The sequence below is a fragment of the Aquarana catesbeiana genome, linkage group LG01, assembly GCF_042186555.1.
Source record: "Aquarana catesbeiana isolate 2022-GZ linkage group LG01, ASM4218655v1, whole genome shotgun sequence".
Lineage (NCBI taxonomy): Eukaryota > Metazoa > Chordata > Amphibia > Anura > Ranidae > Aquarana > Aquarana catesbeiana.
In genome coordinates, this window is record NC_133324.1 from 359940628 (window position 1) to 359966079 (window position 25452).

The 25452-nt window shown below is 42.3% G+C and overlaps 1 protein-coding gene across 1 annotated transcript in view; it reads left to right on the forward strand.

The window, feature by feature from the left end:
* The window catches only part of LOC141146459 (hippocampus abundant transcript-like protein 1), a 136238-nt gene that overhangs the window by 45019 nt on the left and 65767 nt on the right, over positions 1-25452 (forward strand). The window contains exon 3 of the mRNA XM_073632960.1: positions 9641-9703. Coding sequence (XP_073489061.1) covers positions 9641-9703 — 63 coding nt within the window. The remainder of the gene's footprint in view (positions 1-9640; positions 9704-25452) is intronic.

Sequence of the window (25452 nt, forward strand, 5' to 3'; positions counted from 1 at the left end):
CTACCCAAAAATACTGAGTGCTGTAATAAAATCAAAAGGTGCTTCAACAAAGTATTAGTTTAAGGGTGTGCACATTTATGCAGCCATATTTTAACTTTTTATTTTTAATTCCCTCCACCTAAAAAGATTTGAGTTTGTTGTTCAACAGAGTTGTACAGTTTATAGGTCACATTAAAGGTGGAAAAAGTTCCTAAATGATTTATCTTTGTCTCGTTTTTTTTACATCAAGGAAACCTGACATTTTAACAGGGGTGTGTGTAGACTTTTTATATCCAATGTATATTTATGTAAACTTTAATTAAAAAAAGAAAATTGAGTTACCCTGTCCTCTATGCATGAAACAATGATGTTGGATGCACATGTCTTAAAAACAATAAACGGACAGCACATATTTGGTATTAACCACTTCAGCCCCGGAAGATTTGGCTACTCAATGACCAGGCCATTTTTTTGCGATACAGTACTGCGTCACTTTAACTGACAATTGCGCGGTCATGCGACACTGTACCCAAACAAAATTGACTTTTTCTTTTCTCTACAAATAGAGCTGTCTTTTGGTGGTATTTGATCATCTCTGCGTTTATTACTTTTTGCGCTATAAACAAAAGAGCGACAATTTTTGAAAAAAAACACTATCTTTTACTTTTTGCTATAATAAATATCCCAAATTTAAAAAAACAAAAACAGATTTTTTCCTCAGTTTAGGCCGATATGTATTCTTCTACATATTTTTGGTAAAAAAATATTGGTATATTGGTTATTGGTGTATATTGGTTTGCGCAAAAGTTATAGCGTCTACAAAATAGGGGATAGATTTTATGGCATTTTTAAAATAAATATACATTATAAAAACTAGTACTTACTAGCTGTGATCTGCGATTTTTATCGGGACTGCGATATTGCGGCGGACAAATTGGACACGTTTGACCCATTTTTTGAGACATTGACAATTATACATCGATCAGTGCTATAAAAATGCAGTGGTTACTGTATAAATGTCATTGGCAGGGAAGGGATTAACACTAGGGGGCGATCAAGCGGTTAACTGTGTTCCCTAGGTGTGTTCTAACTGTAGGGAGGATGGGACTGACTAGGGGAGGAGAGAGATCTGTGTTTATACTTAGTATAAACACACAATGTGTTTCCTCTCCCCTGAGAGAACTGGGATTTGTGTTTTTACACATACAGATCCTGGTTTTCGCTCTGTCACAAGCGATCGTGGGTGCTCAGCGGTCATCGTGCCTGCCGGGCACTAGCATCAGCTCTGGGCACGCACTTCCTACAGCGCCTTAAAGGGCCGACGTACAGCTACGGCGGCTCGCCGAGGGGAGCCTTTCTGCCGCAGTATAACTGCGGTGGCTGGTCAGGAACCGGTTAACATACATGTCGGAGTAAGAAGCAATAATGCCAAAGCCATCATTTGTTGTTACCTCAGATTACTGTTGACTCTAAGGCTGGCCATACACAGTGCAAATTTCTTTCCTGCAACCACAAGTTCCAGGAAAGAAATTTGCACGATTCCCCTATCAGCAGACAGTGCTGGTGGGAATCCCTCCTGCCAAGCAATTGTCTGTGAGACAGACGACCGTGATTATGAATGGCAAGAGAATCCAACAGGCTGGTTGTACGCAAGTTGATCGATCGATTTTTCGCCTGCCCTTTAACGGTTCGAATCTCGGTTGGTTCCTGCTGAATCGGCCGGGATTCTAACCGTGTATGGATGGCCTAAATTGATGAGCTGTAAAAGCTTTTAATGTGTCGCCTATAGACAGTTTTGTGTTTTTGCTGTTTCACAGTGCATGCAAGTTTAATTCTTGACATTTGGTTTTATTTACTTGATGCAACCTCATCTTTTATTTATAATATTTGGGTAGTATATTGTGTTTTGTCTCAAAGTAACCACTTGCCGACCGTGCTATAACCGAATGACGGCTACAGTGCAGCTGGCTAGTTCTGGGACGCCGTCATATGAGTGGCATGCTCTGTAATCGAGTGTCCGGAGACAATGAGAAGCTCTTTACCACATGATCAGCTGTGTCCAATTACAGCTTATCACGGATCTAAACAGAAGGCGGTTATTGGCACTCCTTTTCTAATGCTGACAGAATGAGGAGAGAAGAGAGCCGATAACTGGCTTCTCTAAAAGGGAAATGTACACTGATAATCAGGGCATTGATTATCGATGTCTTGATTATCAGTACAGTCCCAACAGTGCTGCCAATCTATCACCTATCAGTTCCCATCAGTGCTGCCTCATTAGTGCCCATCAGTTTATTCATTTAGCAAAAAATAAAAAACCCAGTAATGATTAAATACCACCAAAAGGAAGCTCTATTTGTGGGGAAAAAAAGATAAACATTTTATTTGGGGACAGTGTTGCATGACCGCGCATTTGTCCCCCTTTCACACGGGGCGGGCCTGCTCAGTGGGAAATCTGTCCCCTTATGCAGAGCAGACACAGACAGAGCTCGCTCTCCTCTATGGGTAGTTGGATATAAACAGACTGCTTGTCTGTTTACACCCGACTGCCATCCGATCCAGTCCTCCAGATGGATGGGGAACGTCTGTTTTTAGCAGATGGGATCGGATGTCGATCCACAGAGGAGACTGGAGGGTCTGAACAGGTCCGCCTGAAAAACTGACAGCCGGACCCGATCAGTCTGCTAGTGTGAAAGGGGCCTAAGGGTTTAAAAAAACAAAACAAAGGGTTGGCGGGTGTGCTCTACTGTTGCAAAATGTTTAAACCTTGCCAAGCAAATATTTTCACTATACAAGGACTTAAGCTGGCCATACACATTATCATCTGCTTGTACAGTTTACCGAAACAATGTAGTATTGAGATTTATGTATGAAATTCATTCAGTATTTATCCAGTCATGTTTGGCCACACACTGCATAATTATTGTCAGATCCAAAGGAGGTTGTAGAATCAGACTCTTACTTGCATGGCCAGTATTCATGGTAACAGAAGTGTATGCTGAAATATTTTTGAAGGTAAAATCTCAGGGAGCTGTAATTTTGATCATGGTTTACCTATGAAGTCAGGGATGTGAAACAAAAATATGCAGCCAGTAAAGTCTTGCAAGTTTGAACCCCATCCTGCATGCCTGCTCTAAGTCAATAACTTTTCAGCGTTGACGCCAGAAATTGACAGCTCTCGTATTTCTTTCAGCACAGGTTTCCAGTAAAGCACAATACAAACTTAATGTAACTTTCCAGACTTCAGCAGCAGGCCTATAGTGTTGAGGGGTAGCACATTCATTAAATCTGTCGTTTCTACTGTAAAAATTATATTGTAAATATATATACTCACGCTGATGGTGTACAAAATAACATGAAGTGAAAAATAAAAAGACAAATGCAGCTGCTGTACACAAGGTGCTGTTCACTTAAATACAAATATGTAAGATACAGCGCTAGCAAATACAATATAAATGAAATTGAAAACAATTCATTTATAATGAAAGTGAAAATCCATACAAAGTGACTGATGTGCTCCAATCCAAAAGTGCAAAGTGCTCCAAAGTTTTCAAGGTGTACCGCAACACCCCCTCCTGTGTCCCCACTCACCGGATCGAATGGACCCCCAGCCTTTCAGTCTAGGGGTCACGTCAGGCTTGATAGTGATGGCCAGGAATGGCGACTATGGCATCAGATCATCAGATTAAACTTCCTTGTTGAGTATACTCGGCCAGAATAACAGGTACCGGATCGAATGGACTCCCAGCCTTTCAGTCTAGGGGTCACTTCAGGCTTAATAGTGATGGCCAGGAATGGGGGCTATGGCATCAGATAAAACTTCCTTGTTGAGGATACTTTGCCAGAATAACCGGTTTCCAGAATGAAGAGAAATGGACTAATAGTGAAGTACCGCTTTGAAAATTATTTATTGCGCATAGAAATGAGTACTTACAAGAAGCAAGATAAAATCAGGCATTGATTGACGCCCTGTAGGAGGGTGAAATGCGTAGACGTAATTTCCGGTTCCTATTGACGTCACTTTCGGTATCGTGGAACGCACGCCATGAACGGCGTTTTATGTACTCAAAGCGCCATGTTTTATGCCTGATTTTATCTTGCTTCTTGTAAGTATTAATTTCTATGCGCACTAAATCCTTTTCAAAGCGGTACTTCACTATTAGTCCATTCCTTTTCATTCTGGATACCTGTTATTCTGGACGAGTATCCTCAACAAGGAAGTTTTATCTGATGATCTGATGCCATAGCCGCCATTCCTGGCAATCACTATCAAGCCTGCAGTGCCCCCTAGACTGAAAGGCTGGGGGTCCACTCCATTCAATCCGATGCTTGTTGTTCTGGCCGAGTATCCTCAACAAGGACATTTTATCTGATGCCATAGCCGCCATCGCTATCAAGCCTGAAGTGACCCCTAGACTGAAAGGCTAGGGGTCCATTCGATCCGGTGAGTGGGGACACAGGAGGGGGTGTTGCGGTACACCTTGAAAACTTTGGAGCACTTTGCACTTTTGGATTGGAGCACATCAGTCACTTTATATGGATTTTCATTTTCATTATTAATTGTTTTCAATTTCGTTTATATTGTGTTTGCTAGCGCTGTATCTTAAATATTTGTATCTGTCGTTTCTACTGTCTCCTGACTCAAGCTGAATCTAAAGTAATGCTTGTACATTCCTATTCTAGTGGAGGACCAGGTACATGTGTAGTCTGAATGTAAATTGGGGTTCAGTTTGGGATGAGTATATGAATGTGGTACTGGGTGGTCTCTTGCTTATCTACTAGTGGAACATTATAGTTCCAGCTACAGTGCAGATTTTGACATGGGAAGTCGTATTGTCAATTTTGTAGTAAAGCCATGGGACTGAAAATCAGGAACAGCATAAAAGTGTTGCTGGGTTTCACGTACATTTCAGCCATTTTGATTTCTTTGCCTTTTCTCTAAAGCAGGGGTCTCTAAACTAGGGCTGCAACTAACAATTATTTTCATAATCGATTAGTTGGCCGATTATTGTTTCGATTAATTGGATAATAACCTTAAAAAAAAAGTGTGGTGTATAATTTAATATGTAAAGTTTAAAAAAATGTATTCTTAAAAATCTCTATGCAGTGGTAAATATAAATAACCAACTATATGTTTAGGAAGAAAATTCTCTAATCTACTCTGAGAATAACAGACAGAAGAGATATACTGTATATACTATTGGAGGTTGAATCTGGTAAATATCAGACTAGGAGATCACATTTTTTATTTGGACCCCTTTCACACCGGGGCGCATGTAATGATCCCTGTTCCCTGCCTCCTTGTAATGTGCCCTGTTCCAATGTGCCCTGCCTGCATGTAATATGCCCTGCTCCCACGTAATGTGGCTTGCCTCCATGTAAAAGTTTACTTTAAATGTAATTGGAATGCCTTCTATTACCTCCAGTCTATCAGCCTTCACCTTCTCTGGGTTCAGATGCTGATCTTCCCTGCACAGTCTTTAAAGTATTTTTTTTTTAAAAACAACAAACATGTTATACTTACGTAATGAAATATGTAGCGCTACTCTATCAATCAGTACCAAACCAGCAATTTTAAACCTGACCGTAATCAACTAAGACGAGGATAAAACTGCCAGACACTCTGCTTAGTGGTGATTCCAAGATGCTGATTCCTACCAAGAACAGGTTGTAGTCAACTCTGGATTCATAACTCCATACTAGAATCCATCAAAAACATTAGTGCCAAAAAAACGTGTATATAGGTGAATGACAACCAATAAAGTGCCAAAGTGTAAAGTGAATTAAATGATGTAAAAGCCACCCCACCTAAAAGGGAAGTGACAGTATTATAAAACTAAAAGAAATAACTTCCCAAAATGTGCTAAAAATCAAATAATCCCTAGTGCTGAGCAAAGTGACAAATAGCTCTTAAAGTGAAAACGCCTAAAATAGCAGCTGAAAATCAAATGATCCCTGGTGCTGATAAAAAATGCCAAATAACTCTTACAGTGTAACACAAAAAAAAAAATCTTATATATAGCAAACTGATGTGCATAAAAGTGATAAAAATAAAAAATATTATATAAAATATAGTAATAAAATAATAAGTGCGTACAGATTCCACATCAATATCAATCCACAGTATTATGAACAAAATTCAAGAAGTGAGAATAGTGATAACAGTGCAGTCATGCCCTTATACACGCACTGATGGGCTATGAATGAATGACTCATAAATATATAGACAAACAATCCCACAACAGAGATGCTGTCCCAAAGTGACAATAGTGCAATTCAGTCCATAAGTGTAAAGCTGTGCAACTGTGATGGATGATGTCCACAGGGAACGATCTTTGAATAAAGTGTAAAGTGTGCAGTGACTGGTGCTAATCTTCATAAAAGTTCTGGTGCACACATCAAGTGTTTCCCCCAGCCTCTCACCTCCAACAGCGGCCCCCAGTGGGCCAAGTAGAGCGGATAGATAATCTTGGAGAGGATGGGTTTCCTGGAGTGATGTCAGTGGATCTGGCTCTCTGAATCTCCTCCCGCCGCTCCCAGTAATCCCAGCAGTGGTAGTTAGGGACAAAGGAAAGGTCTCATAGTGTAGTAATTACGAATAAAATTTTATTGAAAAACGTAGTAACTTACATCTAAAAATACAACGATCAGTGGATGTAGTAAGCTTCCGGGTTCGGCCGTCCCCAAGAAGCGGCGGCACCTGACTCCTCCTACCCTGACGCGTTGCGTCACACCACGTGACTTTATCAAAGGGAAACACTTGATGTGTGCACCAGAACTTTTATGAAGATTAGCACCAGTCACTGCACACTTTGCACTTTATTCAAAGATCGTTCCCTGTGGACATCATCCATCACAGTTGCACAGCTTTACACTTATGGACTGAATTGCACTATTGTCACTTTGGGACAGCATCTCTGTTGTGGGATTGTTTGTCTATATATTTGAGTCATTCATTCATAGCGCATCAGTGCGTGTATAAGGGCATGACTGCACTGTTATCACTATTCTCACTTCTTGAATTTTGTTCATAATACTGTGGATTGATATTGATGTGGAATCTGTACGCACTTATTATTTTATTACTATATTTTATATAATATTTTTTATTTTTATCACTTTTATGCACATCAGTTTGCTATATATAAGATTTTTTTTTTTTTTTTTTTTTGTGTTACACTGTAAGAGTTATTTGGCATTTTTTATCAGCACCAGGGATCATTTGATTTTCAGCTGCTATTTTATGCGTTTTCACTTTAAGAGCTATTTGTCACTTTGCTCAGCACTAGGGATTATTTGATTTTTAGCACATTTTGGGAAGTTATTTCTTTTAGTTTTATAATACTGTCACTTCCCTTTTAGGTGGGGTGGCTTTTACATAATTTAATTCACTTTACACTTTGGCACTTTATTGGTTGTCATTCACCTATATACACGTTTTTTTGGCACTAATGTTTTTGATGGATTCTAGTATGGAGTTATGAATCCAGAGTTGACTACAACCTGTTCTTGGTAGGAATCAGCATCTTGGAATCACCACTAAGCAGAGTGTCTGGCAGTTTTATCCTTGTCTTAGTTGATTACGGTCAGGTTTAAAATTGCTGGTTTGGTACTGATAGAGTAGCGCTACATATTTCATTACGTATTTATTGCTTTTCTGGGGGAACTGAGTGGACCCATCTATGTTGCAGCTCTCTACCTGGTACCTCACTATTAGTTTCAGATTTTCGTTCATATTGTGGTTTTTGCGCATTAGTCCTCTTATATTTAAACATGTTATACTTGCCTTCTCTGTGTAATGGTTTTGCACAGAGCAGCCCAGATTTTTCTCTTCTGGGGTTCCTCACCGATGCTTCTGGCTCCTCCCTGCCTTCAGAGTGCCCCAATAGCAAGCTAAAAATTATAGTATAGTGTGCCCCTATAACGAGGTAAAAAAACTTTTCTGCCTTTACACCCACTCACTTCCTGCCCAGGACTACATGTTCCATGAGGCATTGCTTCTCACACATTCACATTCACAAGTTCTCAGGCACTTACTGACATGTATGGACGGTGTACTGAGCTGTATGTGTGCTGCACTGTATTTCCTGATGTGTAAACAAATATTGCATTCTGTATGCAGGCCAACTAATCGGCTGGCCGATTAATTGATTATGAAAATAGTTGACAACTATTTTCATAATCGATTAGTTGTTTCAGCCCTACTCTAAACTAAGGCCCTCCAGTTCTTCAGGAACTACAATTCCCATCATGCCTAGTCATGTCTGTGAATTTCAGAGTTTTACAATGCCTCATGGGACGTTTAGTTCCGCAACAGCTGGAGGGCCGTAGTTTGGAGATTCCTGTTTTAAAGGATACAGAATGCCTGTGAGAATATAACACTCACCAGTATCCAGGTTACCACTGAGAGTTGCTATCCAATACACACAACATACTCCCCAGTAGCCTTATCAACCCTAAGATCTGCACTCGCACTGCTTTCTGCACGGTATCCATTTTGTCAGTGAAATCTACATTCCAGCAATCACAGCTGACTCGTCGGTATCCATGCCACCAATGAGAGACCTCATACTATTCTATTAAATGTTGCTTCATTTTCTAAACTTTTTCTGGCAGTTACTGTATTTATTGGCGTATAACACGCACCTTTTCACCCTGAAAATCGGATGCAAATAGTATGTGCATGTTATACGCCGATACTGCAATTTGGGCTGCCTAGGGGGAAACAGGAAGGGGGCCGGACGAGCACCGTCAGATTACATACGGCGAGAATCTCCTGTTTACTCAGCGGCCTCTGTAATAGGAAGTCCCGTCTCCTGGGCTGGCATTGGACCAGTGTTCTGTCTATCATAGAAGCTGGTCCAGGAGGTGGGACTTTGTATTAAAGAGGCCACCGAGAAAACAGGAGATTCTCGCTGTATGTGATCTGATGGTGCTCATCTCATGGTGGGGGCGTCGGCAGTACAACAGCGCTTTTTTTAGCGCTGCTGTACCGTTGTTCTTGCAGCTGTATTCGGCCGCTAGCGGTGCGATTTTAACCCCCGCTGGTGGCCGAAAAAGGGTTAAAATCCCTCGTACAGCGCGGCTATAGCCGCGGTATAGCCGCGCTGTCCCATTGATTTCAATAGGCAGGAGCGGTGAATACACCGCTCCAAAGAAGCGGTTTGCAGGACTTTTTTCACCGTCCTGCCAGCGCACCGCTTCAGTGTGAAAGCCCTCGGGCTTCCACACTGAACAAACAGCGGAGGCTGTTTAGGGGCGGTTTGCAGGCGGTATTTTTAGCGCAATAACGCCTGCAAACCGCCTCAGTGTGAAAGGGGTCTTAATGCATATTCTAATAAAGTCAATTTAAACTGTAGAAAAATTACTCCAGTTGTTTAAACAGGATCTTAGTCAGATTGTTAACATGCATGGCAAGTTTTAATTGGTGAAAATTCCAAAATTGAAGTATTTTAAAGTCACCATTACAAATAACCTATTCAAGGAGTATTCTCATTTTAGAAACCATTTCATTTCAATTTTTCATTTTCATTTTCAATTTTAATTTTAAATTTTCAGTTCCTCAGCTTGGGTTAGGATGATGTTTACAACTTGTTTGTCCGATTTTATATTTGCCTAAATGATGGGATTGCTAAATTTTGTGTGGTCTCTATTTTCTTAGGTGCTGCATGAAACATTTCCTCAGCACACGTTTCTAATGAATGGTCTCATTCAAGGAGTAAAGGTAATAAATGTTCAGAATTTTGCAAGTTTCAGCAATCTGTATGTAATGCTAAACTGTTCACCGTTGAGCTTCAGTTATATGTAGGATTAAAGGAAACCAGGTCTCTTTCAGTAGATAACCAGAGGTGATCGAGTCTTTATCACATGTGCTGGTTTAAATATTAAAGTTTGTGCGACTGAGCATGTAACCATGAATATCTTTTATACTGAAGGTTACATTTGCTGAGCGTGTCTCTAAAGCCTAATGGCAACTAACATCTCAGGTTGGAGCTGTTGTATTAACAATCCAACATTAGTACAGCGCTCTCCCTTGCTGAGCTGTTGTGTTCTGACATAGGATGGCCCCCCACCAGAACACTCCTGTCAGTGCTCTCAGCCGTTGGCTCAGAGCGCTGATTGGGAGCCGGACGAATGCTGGTTTTCTAGCATGTTCGTCCGACAGAAGCCTGCCAAACGCCCGGCTTCTGTCAGACCGGCTGCCATACACACAAGCTGAATTTCGGACGATTTTTACTAAAGTGACTGATGTCGCCTGACATTTGGCCTGTGTGTACTAGGCTGAAAAGAATGTACGGCAAAGGGAGCAGTTGAGAGCTTCTGTTTTGCACTGATTCCAAGATAATACTGTCTAGTGATTCTTCCTGTGCATGCGCCCCTTCATATAGCAGCCAGTTCATATAGGGTACATGAGAATAAGAATAGAAATATAGGTGCCGTGCATATCTAGTGATTGAACAATTTACTAAATGGCAACACGCCAAACTGTAAAAGATTTAGGATGACAGCTTTCAAAGACAGCTCAGCAGTGGCAGCTGCTATATTTTCTCCCTTCGCCTTTCAGGACAGCACCTTGGAGAGAGCGTAGCTCCACCTCTTAGACAGGAAACACTGCGTGACAACGCCCCTTTAAAAAGCAGCTGCTTCCACCATGCCATCAGTTTTAGTGTTTCCTCCGCCATGGTGGAAGCACTGCTTGGGGAACCAGAGGGGCTGCGCTCTCTCCAAGGAGAGGGTTTTGGCAGGACCTCCACGTTTGGGTACTCAGACCAACCCAGCTCCTTCCCTTACGTGAGGAGGGTGCTCCGGTGTCCTTTCCTTCTCCGGCTCACAGGAGTAATGGTCTGCCGGAAGTTTTCCACCCGGGGTGTTCGGGGGGCCGCGGTTGTGCTCAGTAAGAGCGTCCATGCCAGGCCTCTGCATGGCGGCGCCGAATCCCGGACAGCAGGTGATGTCAGTTCCGGTGGGCGGATACTTCCGGCGGGGCGTAGCAGCGATTGGTTCCTGCTGCTGGAACGCAGGAGGAAGGGGCGGGTCCTCTGGCCGGGACTTCCTTTTGTTTGGCACATGGAGCCTAGTACACAGTGCAGCAGCTGCGGATTGCACTATGGAGACAGCGGAATCGTCAGCAGCAATGGCGGATGCAGGCGCCCAGGTTCCCGGCCAGGCCCAGGTAGGAGAGGTGCGGTGGCACCTCTTTCCTTTTATATCACTGGGTGTTTTATCTTTGATGTGGTTATTCAAAACCTGCTGCTGTCTGCTATGGGGTAACAGTTTCCATTAGCAGTTCAGCAAAGGAGTGAGACTCTGGGCACTTAGGGTGTTGGCTGGAGGTACTACTTTTCTCTGAAGCCTTAGTTCTAAAGGACCTGGGTTTTTTCTTGTTTCTCTGTTTCAGAAAGCTACTGCCAAATCAGAGAGAACAGGGAGAAAGTGCCCCTCATGCAAAAATCCTTTAAGGGACTCTTGGCCCAAACCACTGTGCAAATCCTGCATTGTGGATTTAGTAAAAGAAGAATCCTCACAAGAGTGCAAAGAGCTCTTATCTTCTGTGAGGAAGGAGTTAGCAGAGGCCCTAGGGACAGTGCGTTCCCTTGTAAAGCACGGCCAGAGTTCCAGCCAAGAGCAGAGTTCTCACTCCAGTTTCCCTCAGTCCACTTCCAGACAGGTGGAAAGTGAGTCGGAGGAGGAAAGGGAAAGCATTCCACCCTCAACCATTGATTCTGAGGAGGAGGAGGTGGAAGAAGAGTCAAGATCATCTAGATATAAGCTGTCACTTGAGGAGGTGGATGAATTACTCAAGGCAATTTATACTACCCTGGAGATCCAGGAAAAAAAGGCTCAGCTGTCTGTGCATGATAAGATGTACCTGGGGCTGGAGGAAATTAAACACAGGGTGTTCCCTGTGCATAAAGTGTTAACAGACACTATTAAAAAGGAATGGAAGAACCCAGAGAGAGGACAGTTTTTTTTCTAAAACCCTCAAAAGGGGGTTTCCTTTTGAGGAGAATGAGGAACTATTGTGGAATAAAAAACCAAAAATAGACGCTGCCTTTTCTCAAGTATCTAGGAAGACTGATTTAGCTTTTGAGGACATGGGTATTCTCAAAGATGCTATGGATAAGAGGGCAGATGGGCTACTGAAGAAAGCCTGGGACTCATCTCTAGCTAATCTTAAGCCAGCAATGGCGGCTACGGTTGTGGCTAGGAATCTGGAGTGCTGGTTAGAGCAACTTAAAAATCATGTTGTGGCAGGTACCTCCAGAAAGGACTTATTGGAGTCCTTCCCTACCCTGCTTAAGGCAGTAAAATATATGGCAGATGCCTCTGCAGAATCTATCAGGATGTCAGCCAGGTCCTCTGCGCTTGTTAACTCAGCAAGAAGAGCACTCTGGCTAAAGACCTGGTCAGGGGATTCAGCTTCTAAAGTAAAACTGTGCGGAATTCCCTTTTCAGGAGACCTGATGTTTGGGCCAGAACTAGAGACTGTCCTTGACAGGACAGCAGACAAGAAGAAAGCTTTCCCACAGAAGAAGAAAACGGTACAGCAGAGGAAAAATTTTCGTCCTTTTCGACAAACCGATAAGGAAAAGGACCACACACAGAAGAGACCCTGGTCTTCTCAGAGAGGAAGAGGTAGAGGTGGGGTACTCTTTAGAACCCCAGAACAAACCCCTAAAAAACAATGACCATCTAGTAGGGGGGAGACTACAGGACTTCTTACCAATCTGGGAAAAAACAACAAAGAGTCCTTTTGTTCTGGGGTTAATCAAAAAGGGTTATCAATTGGAATTCTCACAAAGCCCCCCAAGTCGGTTTTACATCACAAACCTGCCAAAGGATCGGGAAAAGGCTCTGGCCATGAAGTCTCTGTTACAGGAACTGATGCAACAGAAGGTCATTTCCCAGGTTCCGAAAGATCAAGAGGGGAAGGGGTTTTACTCCCACATTTTTATGGTCAAAAAGCCATCAGGAAAGTTCCGCCTGATTCTCAATTTAAAGGTTCTAAATCGATCCATAAAATACAAAAAATTCAGGATGGATACGATTTTCTCAGTAAGGAATTTGCTAACCCCCAAATGTCATATGGCTTCCATCGATTTGAGAGATGCCTATCTCCATATACCAATAGCGCCCCCATCACAAAGGTTCCTGCGTCTTGCAGTCAATCTGGGGGGAGGGGAGATTTGGCACCTGCAGTTTCGGGCTCTGCCTTTCGGTCTTTCCTCTTCTCCCAGGGTATTCACAAAAGTGATGGCGGAATCTTTGGAGCCCCTGAGACTGAAGGGGATTTCAATAGTACCCTATTTGGACGATCTGCTACTGTTTGCAGACTCAAGGGGTCAAGTAGAGGTCAACCTACAGACAGTTCAAACACATTTAAGAGGTTTGGGATGGCTTCTCAATCTTCAGAAGTCAAACTTAATTCCATCTCAAAGGGTAAGGTTTCTGGGGTACGAAATAGACTCGATAGAACAGAAAATTTTTCTACCCCAGGAGAAAATAGAGAAGATGCAGTTGACCCTGATAACACTTCAATCCAACGCAGAGATCTCTGTAAGACAAGCCATGTCTGCTCTGGGTCTGTTGACAGCAGCAATTCCTTCGGTACAGTGGGCCAGATTGCATTCCCGTCCTCTGCAATCGGATATCCTGATGAATTGGTCATACCAGGAACCTCTGGAGAAGAAATTCAACTTGGGGGCAAGAGCAAAAAGGTCTCTCTGGTGGTGGAGGAACCTAGGAAACGTTTCAAAAGGGCTTCCTTGGGTCTTTCCGGTAACCAGAAGGCTGACTACAGATGCCAGCGCCTGGGGATGGGGAGCTCACCTGGAAGAAAAAACGGTTCAGGGAGTTTGGACCAAACCAGAAGCAAGAAGATCTTCAAATTGGAGAGAGTTAAAGGCTGTTCACTTAAGCCTCCTCTCCCTCCAGGAATTTCTAGTGAATCAACATGTCCAAATATTGTCAGACAATATGACGACAGTATTATATTTAACAAAGCAAGGGGGCACAAAAAGCAAAACCCTAATGGGTCTAGCGCATCAGATCCTAAGATGGGCAGAGAACAATGTGGCCTCTCTATCAGCAGTCCATCTAAAGGGGACGGAAAACACCTTAGCAGATCTCCTCAGCAGGAAAGAAATAAGGGAAGCAGAGTGGTCTCTCAATCAGGAATTATTCGAAAAGATTTCCAAGAGTTGGGGTCATCCCCAAGTGGACCTCTTTGCAAAAGAGGAAAATGCAAAAATACCAGTCTTCTTCTCTCTTCAGAGACAGGATCAAGCTCTCGGAGTAGATGCGTTAGCTCACAAATGGGACTTCCATCTGTCCTACGCTTTTCCCCCGTTCCAACTGATACCAAAGGTGTTAGCCAAATTCAGATTGGAGTCCACGGAGCTAATATTAATAGCTCCTTATTGGCCAAAAAGACCCTGGTTTTCAACCTTGATGAACCTCTCAGTGAAACCTGCTTGGAGATTACCAATCAGGACAGACCTGTTGAGTCAGGGCCGAATTCTCCATCCAGATCCAGCTTACCTCAAACTAACAGCTTGGTTTCTGAAGAACAAATCTTAAGACGAAAGGGTTTATCAGAGAGGCTTATTTCTACCCTTCTTGCAAGTAGAAAAAAAGTGACGAGAGACATTTACTTTAAAGTCTGGAAGATCTATAATTCTTGGTGTTCCAGTAAAAACTTTGATTTTCGTACCACATTTTCAGTTTTGGAATTTCTTCAAGAGGGATTGGAGAAGGGGTTAGCAGCAAGTACGCTCAAGACGCAGGTAGCTGCTTTATCAGTTTTTTTTGGAAAGAACCCTGTCAGGGGAACCTTTTAATAATCAGATTTTTTAGGGCAATGGCAAAAGTAAAGCCTAGACCTGTTGTTAGTTTTCCCAAATGGGATTTATCTTTAGTTCTTCAGGGTCTAACTATGGCACCGTTTGAACCCATAGAAGAAGCATCATTACGTTTCTTGACATTAAAGACTATTTTATTGGTAGCAGTAACTTCCGCACGTAGAATTAGTGAGTTACAAGCCCTTTCAATTAAAGAGCCCTTCATGAGATGTCTACAGGATAGGGTAGTCTTAAGGACGGATCCAGCATTTCTACCAAAGGTGGCTTCAGTTTTTCACCGTACACAGGAAATCATTCTCCCTACTTTTTGTCCTTTACCTTCGGGAGCAGGAGAAGAAGCTTTCCATACCCTTGATGTCAGGAGGTGCCTGCTTAAATATCTGGAAAGAACAAAGGAAATCAGAAAGTCATCCTCACTCTTTGTTTTAATGGAAGGTACTCACAAAGGAGGTAAAGCTTCCAAAAGCACCCTTGGAAGATGGTTAAAGCAGGCCATCAAAGAGGCATACATATCTTTGGGTCTGGAACCTCCGGAAGGGGTATTACCTCATTCTACTCGAGCAGTGGCGGCATCATGGGCAGAAAGGGCTGGGGCATCTCCTGAGCAAATCTGCAAGGCTGCCACATGGTCCAGTTTTTCGACCTTCATAAGGCACTACCGCTTGGATCTACTATCAGCCTCGGACCAATCATTTGGTAGGAAGGTTTTGCAGGCAGTAGTCCCACCCTGAAGTAAGTTTCTCGGTTATCCTCTCCAAGGTGCTGTCCTGAAAGGCGAAGGGAGAAAACCTTAGTTAGACTTACCGGTGACGGTATTTCTACGAGCCTTTCAGGACAGCAGCCTACTTCCCTCCCTTGGTTATCATATGTAAAGTATAATTATAGGACCTGGTAATTGTCTGATTATATTTTCCAGCATGTCGGAGGATTTCTCGGTAACAACTGATGGCATGGTGGAAGCAGCTGCTTTTTAAAGGGGCGTTGTCACGCAGTGTTTCCTGTCTAAGAGGTGGAGCTACGCTCTCTCCAAGGTGCTGTCCTGAAAGGCTCGTAGAAATACCGTCACCGGTAAGTCTAACTAAGGTTTTTTCCCTTAACCCTCCCCAATTGCTTGGCCTGCAGAATGTGATGACGTGTGCCTAACCAATTTATGTGCATATACTGGGGCCAATTTAGACAAGAGCCAATAATGTCTTTGGAGTGTGGGAGGGAACCCCACATGAACACAGGAAAACATTTTAAACTTCATGCAGGTGGCGTACTGGCCAAGATTTGAACCAAGGTTCCAGTACTGCAGAGCATTAGTGCTTATCACAAAGCCACTGTGCCACCCAGAAGCAAGGCATATATGCTAGCCACTAAGCCTCTACGTAATGTTAATGAGCTTTAATAATGCTAATGGCTTTAAGAAATTTCTCAAGAAATAAATGTTTGACAGAAATGTGTGACTATAAATTTTATATTTAAACGATAACTCCTGTTTCAGCCAAAAAGCAGTAATTATTATTTTGATTTAAACCCATAAAATGAATTTCTCTACAGACTACTATTTTAATGTATTATGCTGGTAAAACTGAGTCATTTTTTACACCTACTCCTTTTTTGTTTATGGGATAAAACGTTTGATATCACATTTTATGTTTAGCTACTCTGTTTAATCATTATCTGGCTAGGGCTTTGATTTCAGCTCAAACTTTTCTGTTTTTAATAGATTTAAGGGGAGTGTACTTGGTTCCTAGACTAAATTTGGCATCACTTGGGGCACCGTACAACATGCTTTTTGCACAATTCCAGGTTTGCAGCAACTGTACTGTATATCCCTTTTTTGCTAACCACCACTACTATCAAACTAGATCAACAGATGCTTCTACTGGGGCTTTTTTATTTTTATTATGTCTTTAGTAGTCTCTTCACATAATCCCGTTATGGGAGCAAGGTTTCAGTTATATAATGCGTCAGAGACATGAGTCTACTTTACAACTGGACAGTAATCCCATTGAAATTATTTAATAGATTTTTCATTTGTAAAATTCCTTTTTATTTAAAGTGGAACTTTAGTCAGAAATCTAGATCATTTCAGGCTGGCCCTTTTGCAGGTATAGTTATGTAAAACATTAAAAATAAGTGCCTATGCTGTTTAAAATCCAGTAATACACGGTCTCACCATGCTCTGCACATGCTCAGTTGCTCTCCATTTTTAGGCACTGCTGAATTTGTAGAGGCCAATCTGCTGACAGCCTTAAAGTGGAATTAAACCCTCCTATCCTTTAGAGCCCTTTCACACCGGGCAGCCCATAGCGTCGGCGGTAAAACGCCGCTATTTTTAGCGGCGCATTTCGGCCGCTAGCGGGGCACTTTTACCACCCCGCTAGCGGCCGAGAAAGGGGTAAAACCGCCCGCAATAGCGGCGTTTTGCCGGCGGTATCCCAGCGCTGCCCCATTGATTTCAATGGGGAGCAGCGGTGGAAGAGCGGTAAACACACCGCTCCTTCACCACTCCAAAGAAGCTGCTGGCAGGACTTTTCCTGATGTCCTGCCAGCGCAGCGCTCCGGTGTGAAAGCCCTCGGGCTTTCACACTGGAGACAATGCTGCAGCTGTTTGAAGGTGGATTGCAGGCGCTATTTTTAACGCTATAGCGCCTGCAAAAGGCCCTCGTTGTGAAAGGGGTCTTATAGCCAAGGAAGCTGCTTCTGTTTGATCTTTTGGTTTGACAGTTTGGTTGAGGACACAAGCAAATGTGACAGTTAGCAATTCCGGCATTCCAGGAATGTAACTGTTTTTCGAAACCGCTAAATCTATGGATTTAGTTCCATTTTGTGATTTACTGCTGTTCAGGGCTTTCTCAGAATGGCAGCCTCCAGCAAGGAAAAACAGGGACAATTCTGAAGGCAATATACAGCACACTATCATTTTGGTAGCAAAATTATTAAATGTGGAATATATGTTCGTTGCTAAAGAACATTATTTTTATTGAGTTGTTATCGGTAAAGTTCCGCTTTAATTTACATGTTCTGTACAGTGAGAATAATAAAATACAGTAATATTGTGCATTGCATCTGGTTGCATTACAACAGCCTACAAGTAATGTATTATTGTAACGGCTGGATATATAAATTAAATAAATTGAACAGGAAAATGATCTTATTGTACTTTTATAGAAGAGTGACAAGGTTCTATATAGTCTGTTGGTATAGGGCAGTAGCATTCATGTAGGCACAATTATACTTTAAAGCGGATGTAAACCCATTGATTTAAAGATTTCAGAAAATCATGCCGGAATTGCTAACTGTCGCATTTGCTTGTACTGTCAAACCATCCAATAGCTGGTGTCATAACTGATTACATTGCCAGGAATGTAACTGTCATATTGGTTGTGCTCTCAACCAAACTGTCAAGCCATCAAATGGCTGGTGTAATGACCGATCACATGTGCAGCACCATGGCATTTGAAGATCAAACTGAGTCCAAGACAGCAGCTTCCTTGACTGAAAACGATAGGAGGGTTTAGTTGCGCTTTAAGATGAGTTTAAAGGGGTTGTAAAACCTCGTGTCTTTATGCATCCTATGCAATAAGGTGAAAAAACTTCTGACACTGACTGGCCCCCCTGTTTTACTCACCTGAGCCCATTCGTTCCCTCGGCGAAGACGCACTCTTCCTCTCTGCCTGGGGTTCTCGGCTCTTGATTTGATAGATTGATAGCAGCATAGCCGTTGGCTCCTGTTACTGTCAATCAAATCCAATGACGTGGGGGGGCGGGGCTGAGTCCGGCATTCTGTGTCTATGGATGCAAATGCTGGACTCGGGAGCGTGCCCGCAAGGTAACCCCCAGGGAAAGCACTTCTCCTAGGGGGTTTACCGATGCGAGGAGGAGCCGCGAGTTCAGTTGGGGGACCCCAGAAGACGATCGATGCCACACTGTGCAAAACGAACTGCACAGTGGAGGTAAGCATGATATGTTTGTTATTTAAAAACAAAAGGGGGTTTACAACCCCTTTAACAGTAATGGTAACCGTGTAAATAGTCAGACCTGCAATTGGTATGTGAATTGTAGCAAATGATAAGGGGGAAGAGCGAGAGGGGAGAAAGAAGGTGGTAAGGAGACGAGAGGGGAGTATCCCACCCTCCCTCACGGGACTTCTCTAGGTGGCCTCTCCACAGACAATGTTATTAGTGAAGTGTGGGAACGTGGAGGGTAATGGTGGGAGCTATAACTTTCCATTGAAACCAGACTTTGTTGTAGGGGACTATGGTTATTTTTGATATGCTGTAAGGTATTCCATAATGTAATTGTCTTGATGGTTGTCCCCAAGCAGTAATGCTCTGTGTTATAGTGTGCTGTGTTGCTAAAGATGGTGCATGTGGGTTTTTTTTGCATGTTTTGTTGCAGTATTAGCTCATTCATTTGAAAGAGCTGCCAAAACAAAACACATGTTCATGAACAAAAAATATCTGCTTAGTGCATGTACGGTAATGTGATGCAGCAGGATGCCAAAGTCTTAATCTACCTTAAAGTGGTTGTAAAGGTAAAGAAAAATATCTGTCAGCCCCTCTATTCTATCAATCTATCCTACACTGTGTAAATGTTTTTATAAAACGCTGCCTGTAAATACCTTGTCTCATATCTTTTATGGCTGGTCACATGACCTCCGACCGCTCTCCTCCATTCTAAGGGCTACAGCGGGATGGGCCGCGATCCCCCTCTGAAGTCAGCCAGGGAGGTCACGTGACCACTGTGCTGGCTGCTCAGCCCCTCCTGTTGTACTTAGCCCTTAGATGGGGTAGGTGAGCGGCCGGAGGTCATGTGACCGGCCATAAGAGAGATGAGATGAGGTATTAACGGGCATCATTTTCTAAAAACATTTACGCGGTGTAGGATAGATTGATAGGACAGAGGGGCTGAAGGTAATATTTCTTTATAGATTTTCTTTTCTTTTATAGATTTATTTCCAATAGTGGCAGGAGGGGGGACTGGCAGGGGAGAGAGGAGAGCAGCAGGATGACAGCCACGTAAACTGACAACGGTAATCATGGATCAGCGAGAACACTCTGTAAAAGAGAAGTGTTCTCGATATTTCACCTCCAATACCAGAAAGCCGGGGGGACTAAGCTTTGAGTGGGCTGTGTCTCATTTTTATGATTGAATTATTCACCGGTCTGGGGGTCTTCTCGGTTTTAACCAACCCCTTCATGATAAATTAGATTCATCTTGTATATTCTGCACATTAGGTCCACATATTCTTAACTCAGTTTCATTATTCTTTTCATTGTATTACGCTAGAATTTTATTGAGGAAGTTGAGTCATATGTATGCACAGTGTAAAAAATGTTTGGACGATATGTGTGTTGCATATACACATACTGTTGAGGCAAGTCTGCTCTATATTCCAATATAGTCTGCTCTATTTTTGTGTAGCCTTTTTTAAGCTGTTTAAGGGTTCCTGTGCGTGTTGTTGTTTTTTTTTTTTTCTATAAATAACAAGCATGTCATACTTGCCTGCTCTGTGCAGCCTCCTCTTCTCTGGTCCCCCCCGCCCGGTGCTCCTGAGCCGCTGCTCTGCGTGTCTATTCACACACACAACTGTGGCTCAGCCCCACCCCCTTTCTTTCCTCATTGGCTGTGATTGACAATGTTGCTGTCTTAGCCAATGTGAGGGAGAGTCCACAGAGAGCTGACGCTTTCGTGCACATTGCTGGATAGTGATAGGGCTCAGATAAGTTTTAGGGGGCGGGGGGTTGGGCGGGCTTCTGCACAGAGGTTTTTTAACTCCATGCATGGAGGTAAAAACCTTAAACCTTTAAAACCACTTTAACTGTACTGCGTTGCCCTGTTGCAGTACAGAGTGCACAGCTCTGGGTCTCCAGTGGTCCAACATACACCCTCCTTAGTACACCAATTAACAGTGCTCATGCTTACTTAGCTGCATACTGAAAGACAGACTGCATAACATTAAAAAAATAAAATAATAAAACCTCCTTGTTGATGCTGAATAAACACAATAACAAAGTAGTGTTAAATAGCAACCTATTAAGTTGTACCTGAACAAGTCCCTGCAGACAGGTAGTCATGACTATAACTACCGGCATCCAAGTTTCTAAATGTGTATGATTTTCTTTCATTCGATTTGTTGTTTATTTGTTTTTCCCATGAAATAAACTCAGATTTGTCTGCCTTTCTAATGCAGTCTGATTTTACATAGCCCTTAAAAAGAACAGCTGTCAGTATAAATGGAGCCCATGGTCGCTGTGCCCTATCACAGTGAACTTTTTCAGTTACGACTTCACCGGTAGTTTCCATTCTGAGGCCTAAAGCTAGTAATATTTTTTTCTGTGTGCAGTGAATTTGCTCATATGAACCTATTAAATTCCTTTTCTTAGCTCTGTCTGGGGAAAATCACATGAGATAAAGTGTGTGCTGAACATCTGTTTAGTTTTTGGCGCACACAATTTTTATATCTTTGAATTATTTTAACTATGTGCTAAGAGTTCATTACTGCATCACTGGGGAATTTTTGTTCTGTTAACCCCTTAATGTGGACGTAAAGTCTAGCTATAGATTTTTGTACAAATATTCCCATTATTAGGCCTCTTGCACACTGCAGCTTGAAAAAGCGTTTTTTGTTTTTTTTTCTTTTCTGATCTAATATGCAGCGCATTGTTTACATTGTGTCTGTACACACAGGTGCTTACCAGCAGTGCGTATTCTTGAGTAAAAAGAAAAAATAGAAAAATCTGCGTTGCCGGTATGGACAAATATGTGCATAAATAATTATTTTCCCTAGGAAGGTATTGTGCGTGCAAATGCATGAATGCGTATAAATGCGTGCAAACTAAATGCCTGCAATTGAGTCCAAAAAAAGCAGATGCTGGAACATCCGTACTGGGTACAAGAGGCCTTAAAAGTGTAATTCAGTTTGGGTTTACATGTATTAAAACATCAGAAGCCCATTGCAACAAACAACATAAGTGGGGTTCCACCCATAAAAACAAACATACCTGAAACATTCCAAAAAAAAAAACATTTGAATATTTTTTTTTTTTTTTACTTACCTCTAAATGCCTGTTGCTAGGTGGTCCCTCGTAGTCTGCCTCTTGCTTTGCCTGGGCTGGTGACATCACTTCCGCCTCGGCACAGGAAGGGCTCCGCTCTGTTCCCTCCCTCCTGTCATGCGCAGTGGGTGCCAGGTTGTGAAGCCACAGCCCGGCGCCCACAGTTGAAATGCCGACGAGCGGAGGGGGGGGGACGAGCGGGGCTTCGATCCCCCGCATCGCTGGACCCAGGGACAGGTAAGTGTCCAATTAAAAGTCAGCAGCTGCAGTATTTGTAGCTGCTGACTTTTAATTTTTTTTTTTTTTAATGGACCCCCTGGGTGGAACCCCACTTTAGTACAGTTTTCCAGAGTTGGCATTTGGGGGTGACTCGGCAGCCATTGAAAAATCTTTGGTGAATTTATGGATACCCTTTATTCTCTCTGTCAGGAGAGTGGAAGGGTCAAGAAGGTGAGAGCTCTTTGGCATTGTATGGTGCAATGACTTTTCGTAAAATGATTTGGAGAAGTGTTATGTCAAAGGTTGTGTCGGCTGTGAAGGAACGATAGGGGAGAATTTCATGAAGAAAAAGAGCTTGAAAATAGCTGTATTTAGATGAATTCTACAGTTACTAGATGGTGGTTCATTTTTAGGCGTGACTGACCATGATCCAATTGGTTGTAAAATATGTGCTAAAAGGAAAAGGTCAGATCGGTGTGCTGCCAGGTGGTCAGAGGCAAGCAAACTCGTGGAGAGATAGTAATAGATAATGCAAATTCTCATCATAATATTTTATATGGGATGATTGAGGTGGGGTGTATGTGTGTGTGTGTTTGTTTTTGAGCAGTGCTCCTCAGGGCACAAAATGGGTATGGTCTGTATTCTTGGTTTTGTAATTCAGTGCCATTGTGAGTAACTCTAGACTTTCACATGTATAACTAACTCTAAATCCAAGCTTAAGTAGTCTGCTCTTTAGATGGAAAGTGATGCAGAAGTTGTCCTTAAATGTTACCTGCTTCAGTTGCCATAGTGACCAGATGGACTACATTAGTCTGCTGCAGGCCTTAATCAGCTAGAGATGTTTAAAGGAGAAGTCCAACCAAAGCTTGTTTTGGAATTCGTTTTGCACTCTTGTGACCCATTTTCAGCAGAGCGCGAGCTGAAGTCCACTCTCTGCTGACGTCACAGATTTCAGTCCAGGCACTATGGTGGACTGACACCAGAGCTGCTGAGAGACTTCTCTTTTAATACTTATATCAATACTCTATAGGAGATATTTGTTGTAATAAGTGGATTGTAGAGTGATTACTTTTCTCATTCCTATATTTCTTACAGTTCAGGAATCAGGATTTGATGGAGTCTACACGTCAAACTAAATGTGCTCTTTTCTTAAGCATAATAACACTCTGTACACCTTCGGAGCTGCTTTATTATCTCACTATTTAATCTGCTTTCTTAACCCTTTCATGACTAAGCCTATTTTTTGAAATTTGGTGTTTACAAGTTAAAATCCGTATTTTTTGCTAGAAAATTACTTAGAACCCCCAAACATTATATATATATATTTTTTAGCAGAGGATCTAGAGAATAAAATGGCGATGGTTGCAATATTTTATATCACACGGTATTTGTGCAGCAGTGTTTTAAACGCAAAGTTTTGGGAAAAGGGACACTTTCATGAATTATAAAAAATCCAAACAGTAAAGTTACCCCAATTTTTTTTGTATAATGTGAAAGATGATGTTACGCCGAGTAAATAGATACCAAACATGTCACGCTTTATAATTGCACGCACTCGTGGAATGGCGACAAACTACAGTACCTAAGAATTTCCATAGGCGACGCTTTAAATTTTTTTTGCGGTTACCAGGTTAGAGTTACAGAGGAGATCTAGTGCTAGAATTATTGCTCTCGCTCTGACGATCACGGCGATACCTCACATGTGTGATTTGAACACCGCTTACATATGCGAGCGCAGCTTCCGTATACGTTTTCTTTGCTGCGCAAGCGCTTTAAATTTTTTTTTCTCTTATGTATTTTATTTATTTTTATTTTTATAAAATGTATTTAAAAAAAAAAAAAAAAATTTTGATCACTTTTATTGCTGTCACAAGGAATGTAAACATCCCTTGTGACAGTAATAGGTGATGACAGGTACTCTTAATGGAGGGATCCCTCCTTTGCACTTCACAGTAGTGCGATTCTGAATACTGTGTATCTTTTTAAAACCGGCGCCATCGGCAGCCGAGTAAACGAGAAGTGACGTCATGACGTCGCTTCCGCGCTTACAATGAGAACGCTGGAACGAAGCCGCCCACAGCTTCGATCCAGCCCGCCCCCAGCTGCCGGAGGCACCTGATTGGTCACCGGGCCTCCCGATGGCACGGGAGGCCCAGTAAGAGCGGCGGGAGGGGGGGACACGTCCCCTCCCACTGCTCCGGTTGTTATATCTGGATAGCCAATCGCTGGCTCTAAACAATGGTACCGGGTTGATGCCTGCAGCTGCGGGCATCATCCTGGTATAACCCCAGAAAGCCGAGTACGCACATCTGCGTACGCTCGCCGGGAAGGGGTTAAAGGTTAAATTCACTTAAAAAAAGTACTTTTTTTTTTTTTTTTTTTTAACCTGCAAAAAAAAAAAAAAAATTTACATTTATTTTTTTGGTAGGAGACTGGAAAGCATTGCCATGCAGGACTCCTACAGACTGTCAGTGTAAGCTGTCTGCCCGTACATCATACAGGCAGGCAGTTTCTCAAAGACAGGAAGAATCAATGATCTACTAGAGCTCTCAACAGCACCGTGGCAGTTCATTGAGAACTACAAGCGGGCAGCCGCAAAGGTCACGCTTTTTTCAAATGGTGACAGCAGGTACGAGGAGAAGATCCTCAGCCTTCTGTCACAGGGAGTTGGCTGCAGGATTGAGAACATGTTACATGTTGCACTCTAAATACAGGTGGAACATGTAACATGTTCCCGAAGACAAACGTATCCTTTAAAGCAGAACTTAACGCTACAAACACCACACCACAAACTGAAAACACCATTCATTTTTAATATTCAAAGCAAACACCCCCCATCCATGTCTCCATGTTTTGTTTTGTTGAGAAGTCACTTTGAAAAACTCCCTAGCGTTTCTAATTGTGGTCATCTTGAGTAAGGGCAGATGATTCATGTAGCGTGTATTGCCTTGAACTAGAGCTGCACGATTAATCGTCAAGAATCACTATCACAATTTTTTCCCTGTTGCGATTTTGACAAAGGGTTTCCCTATCTTTGGTATGCAGAGAATTTTCTCTCTGCTCTTAGCAATCAAAAGTCAAAGTCTGGACAGTCTGCCAAGTTTTAAAACATTTTATCAGTGGAATGTTAAGTCTAAACATTGTATCAATCTGTCTTTTATATCAAAGGAATAGACTTCTGTATGTAAATTAGGAACGTTTAACCACTTAAACACTAAACCTTTTTCTGACAGTTGTTTTCAAGTTAAAATCATTTTTTTTTTTGCTAGAAATTGCTAGACATTACTCAGAACCCCCAAACATTATATATATTTTTTTAAGTAGAGACCCTAGAGAATACAATG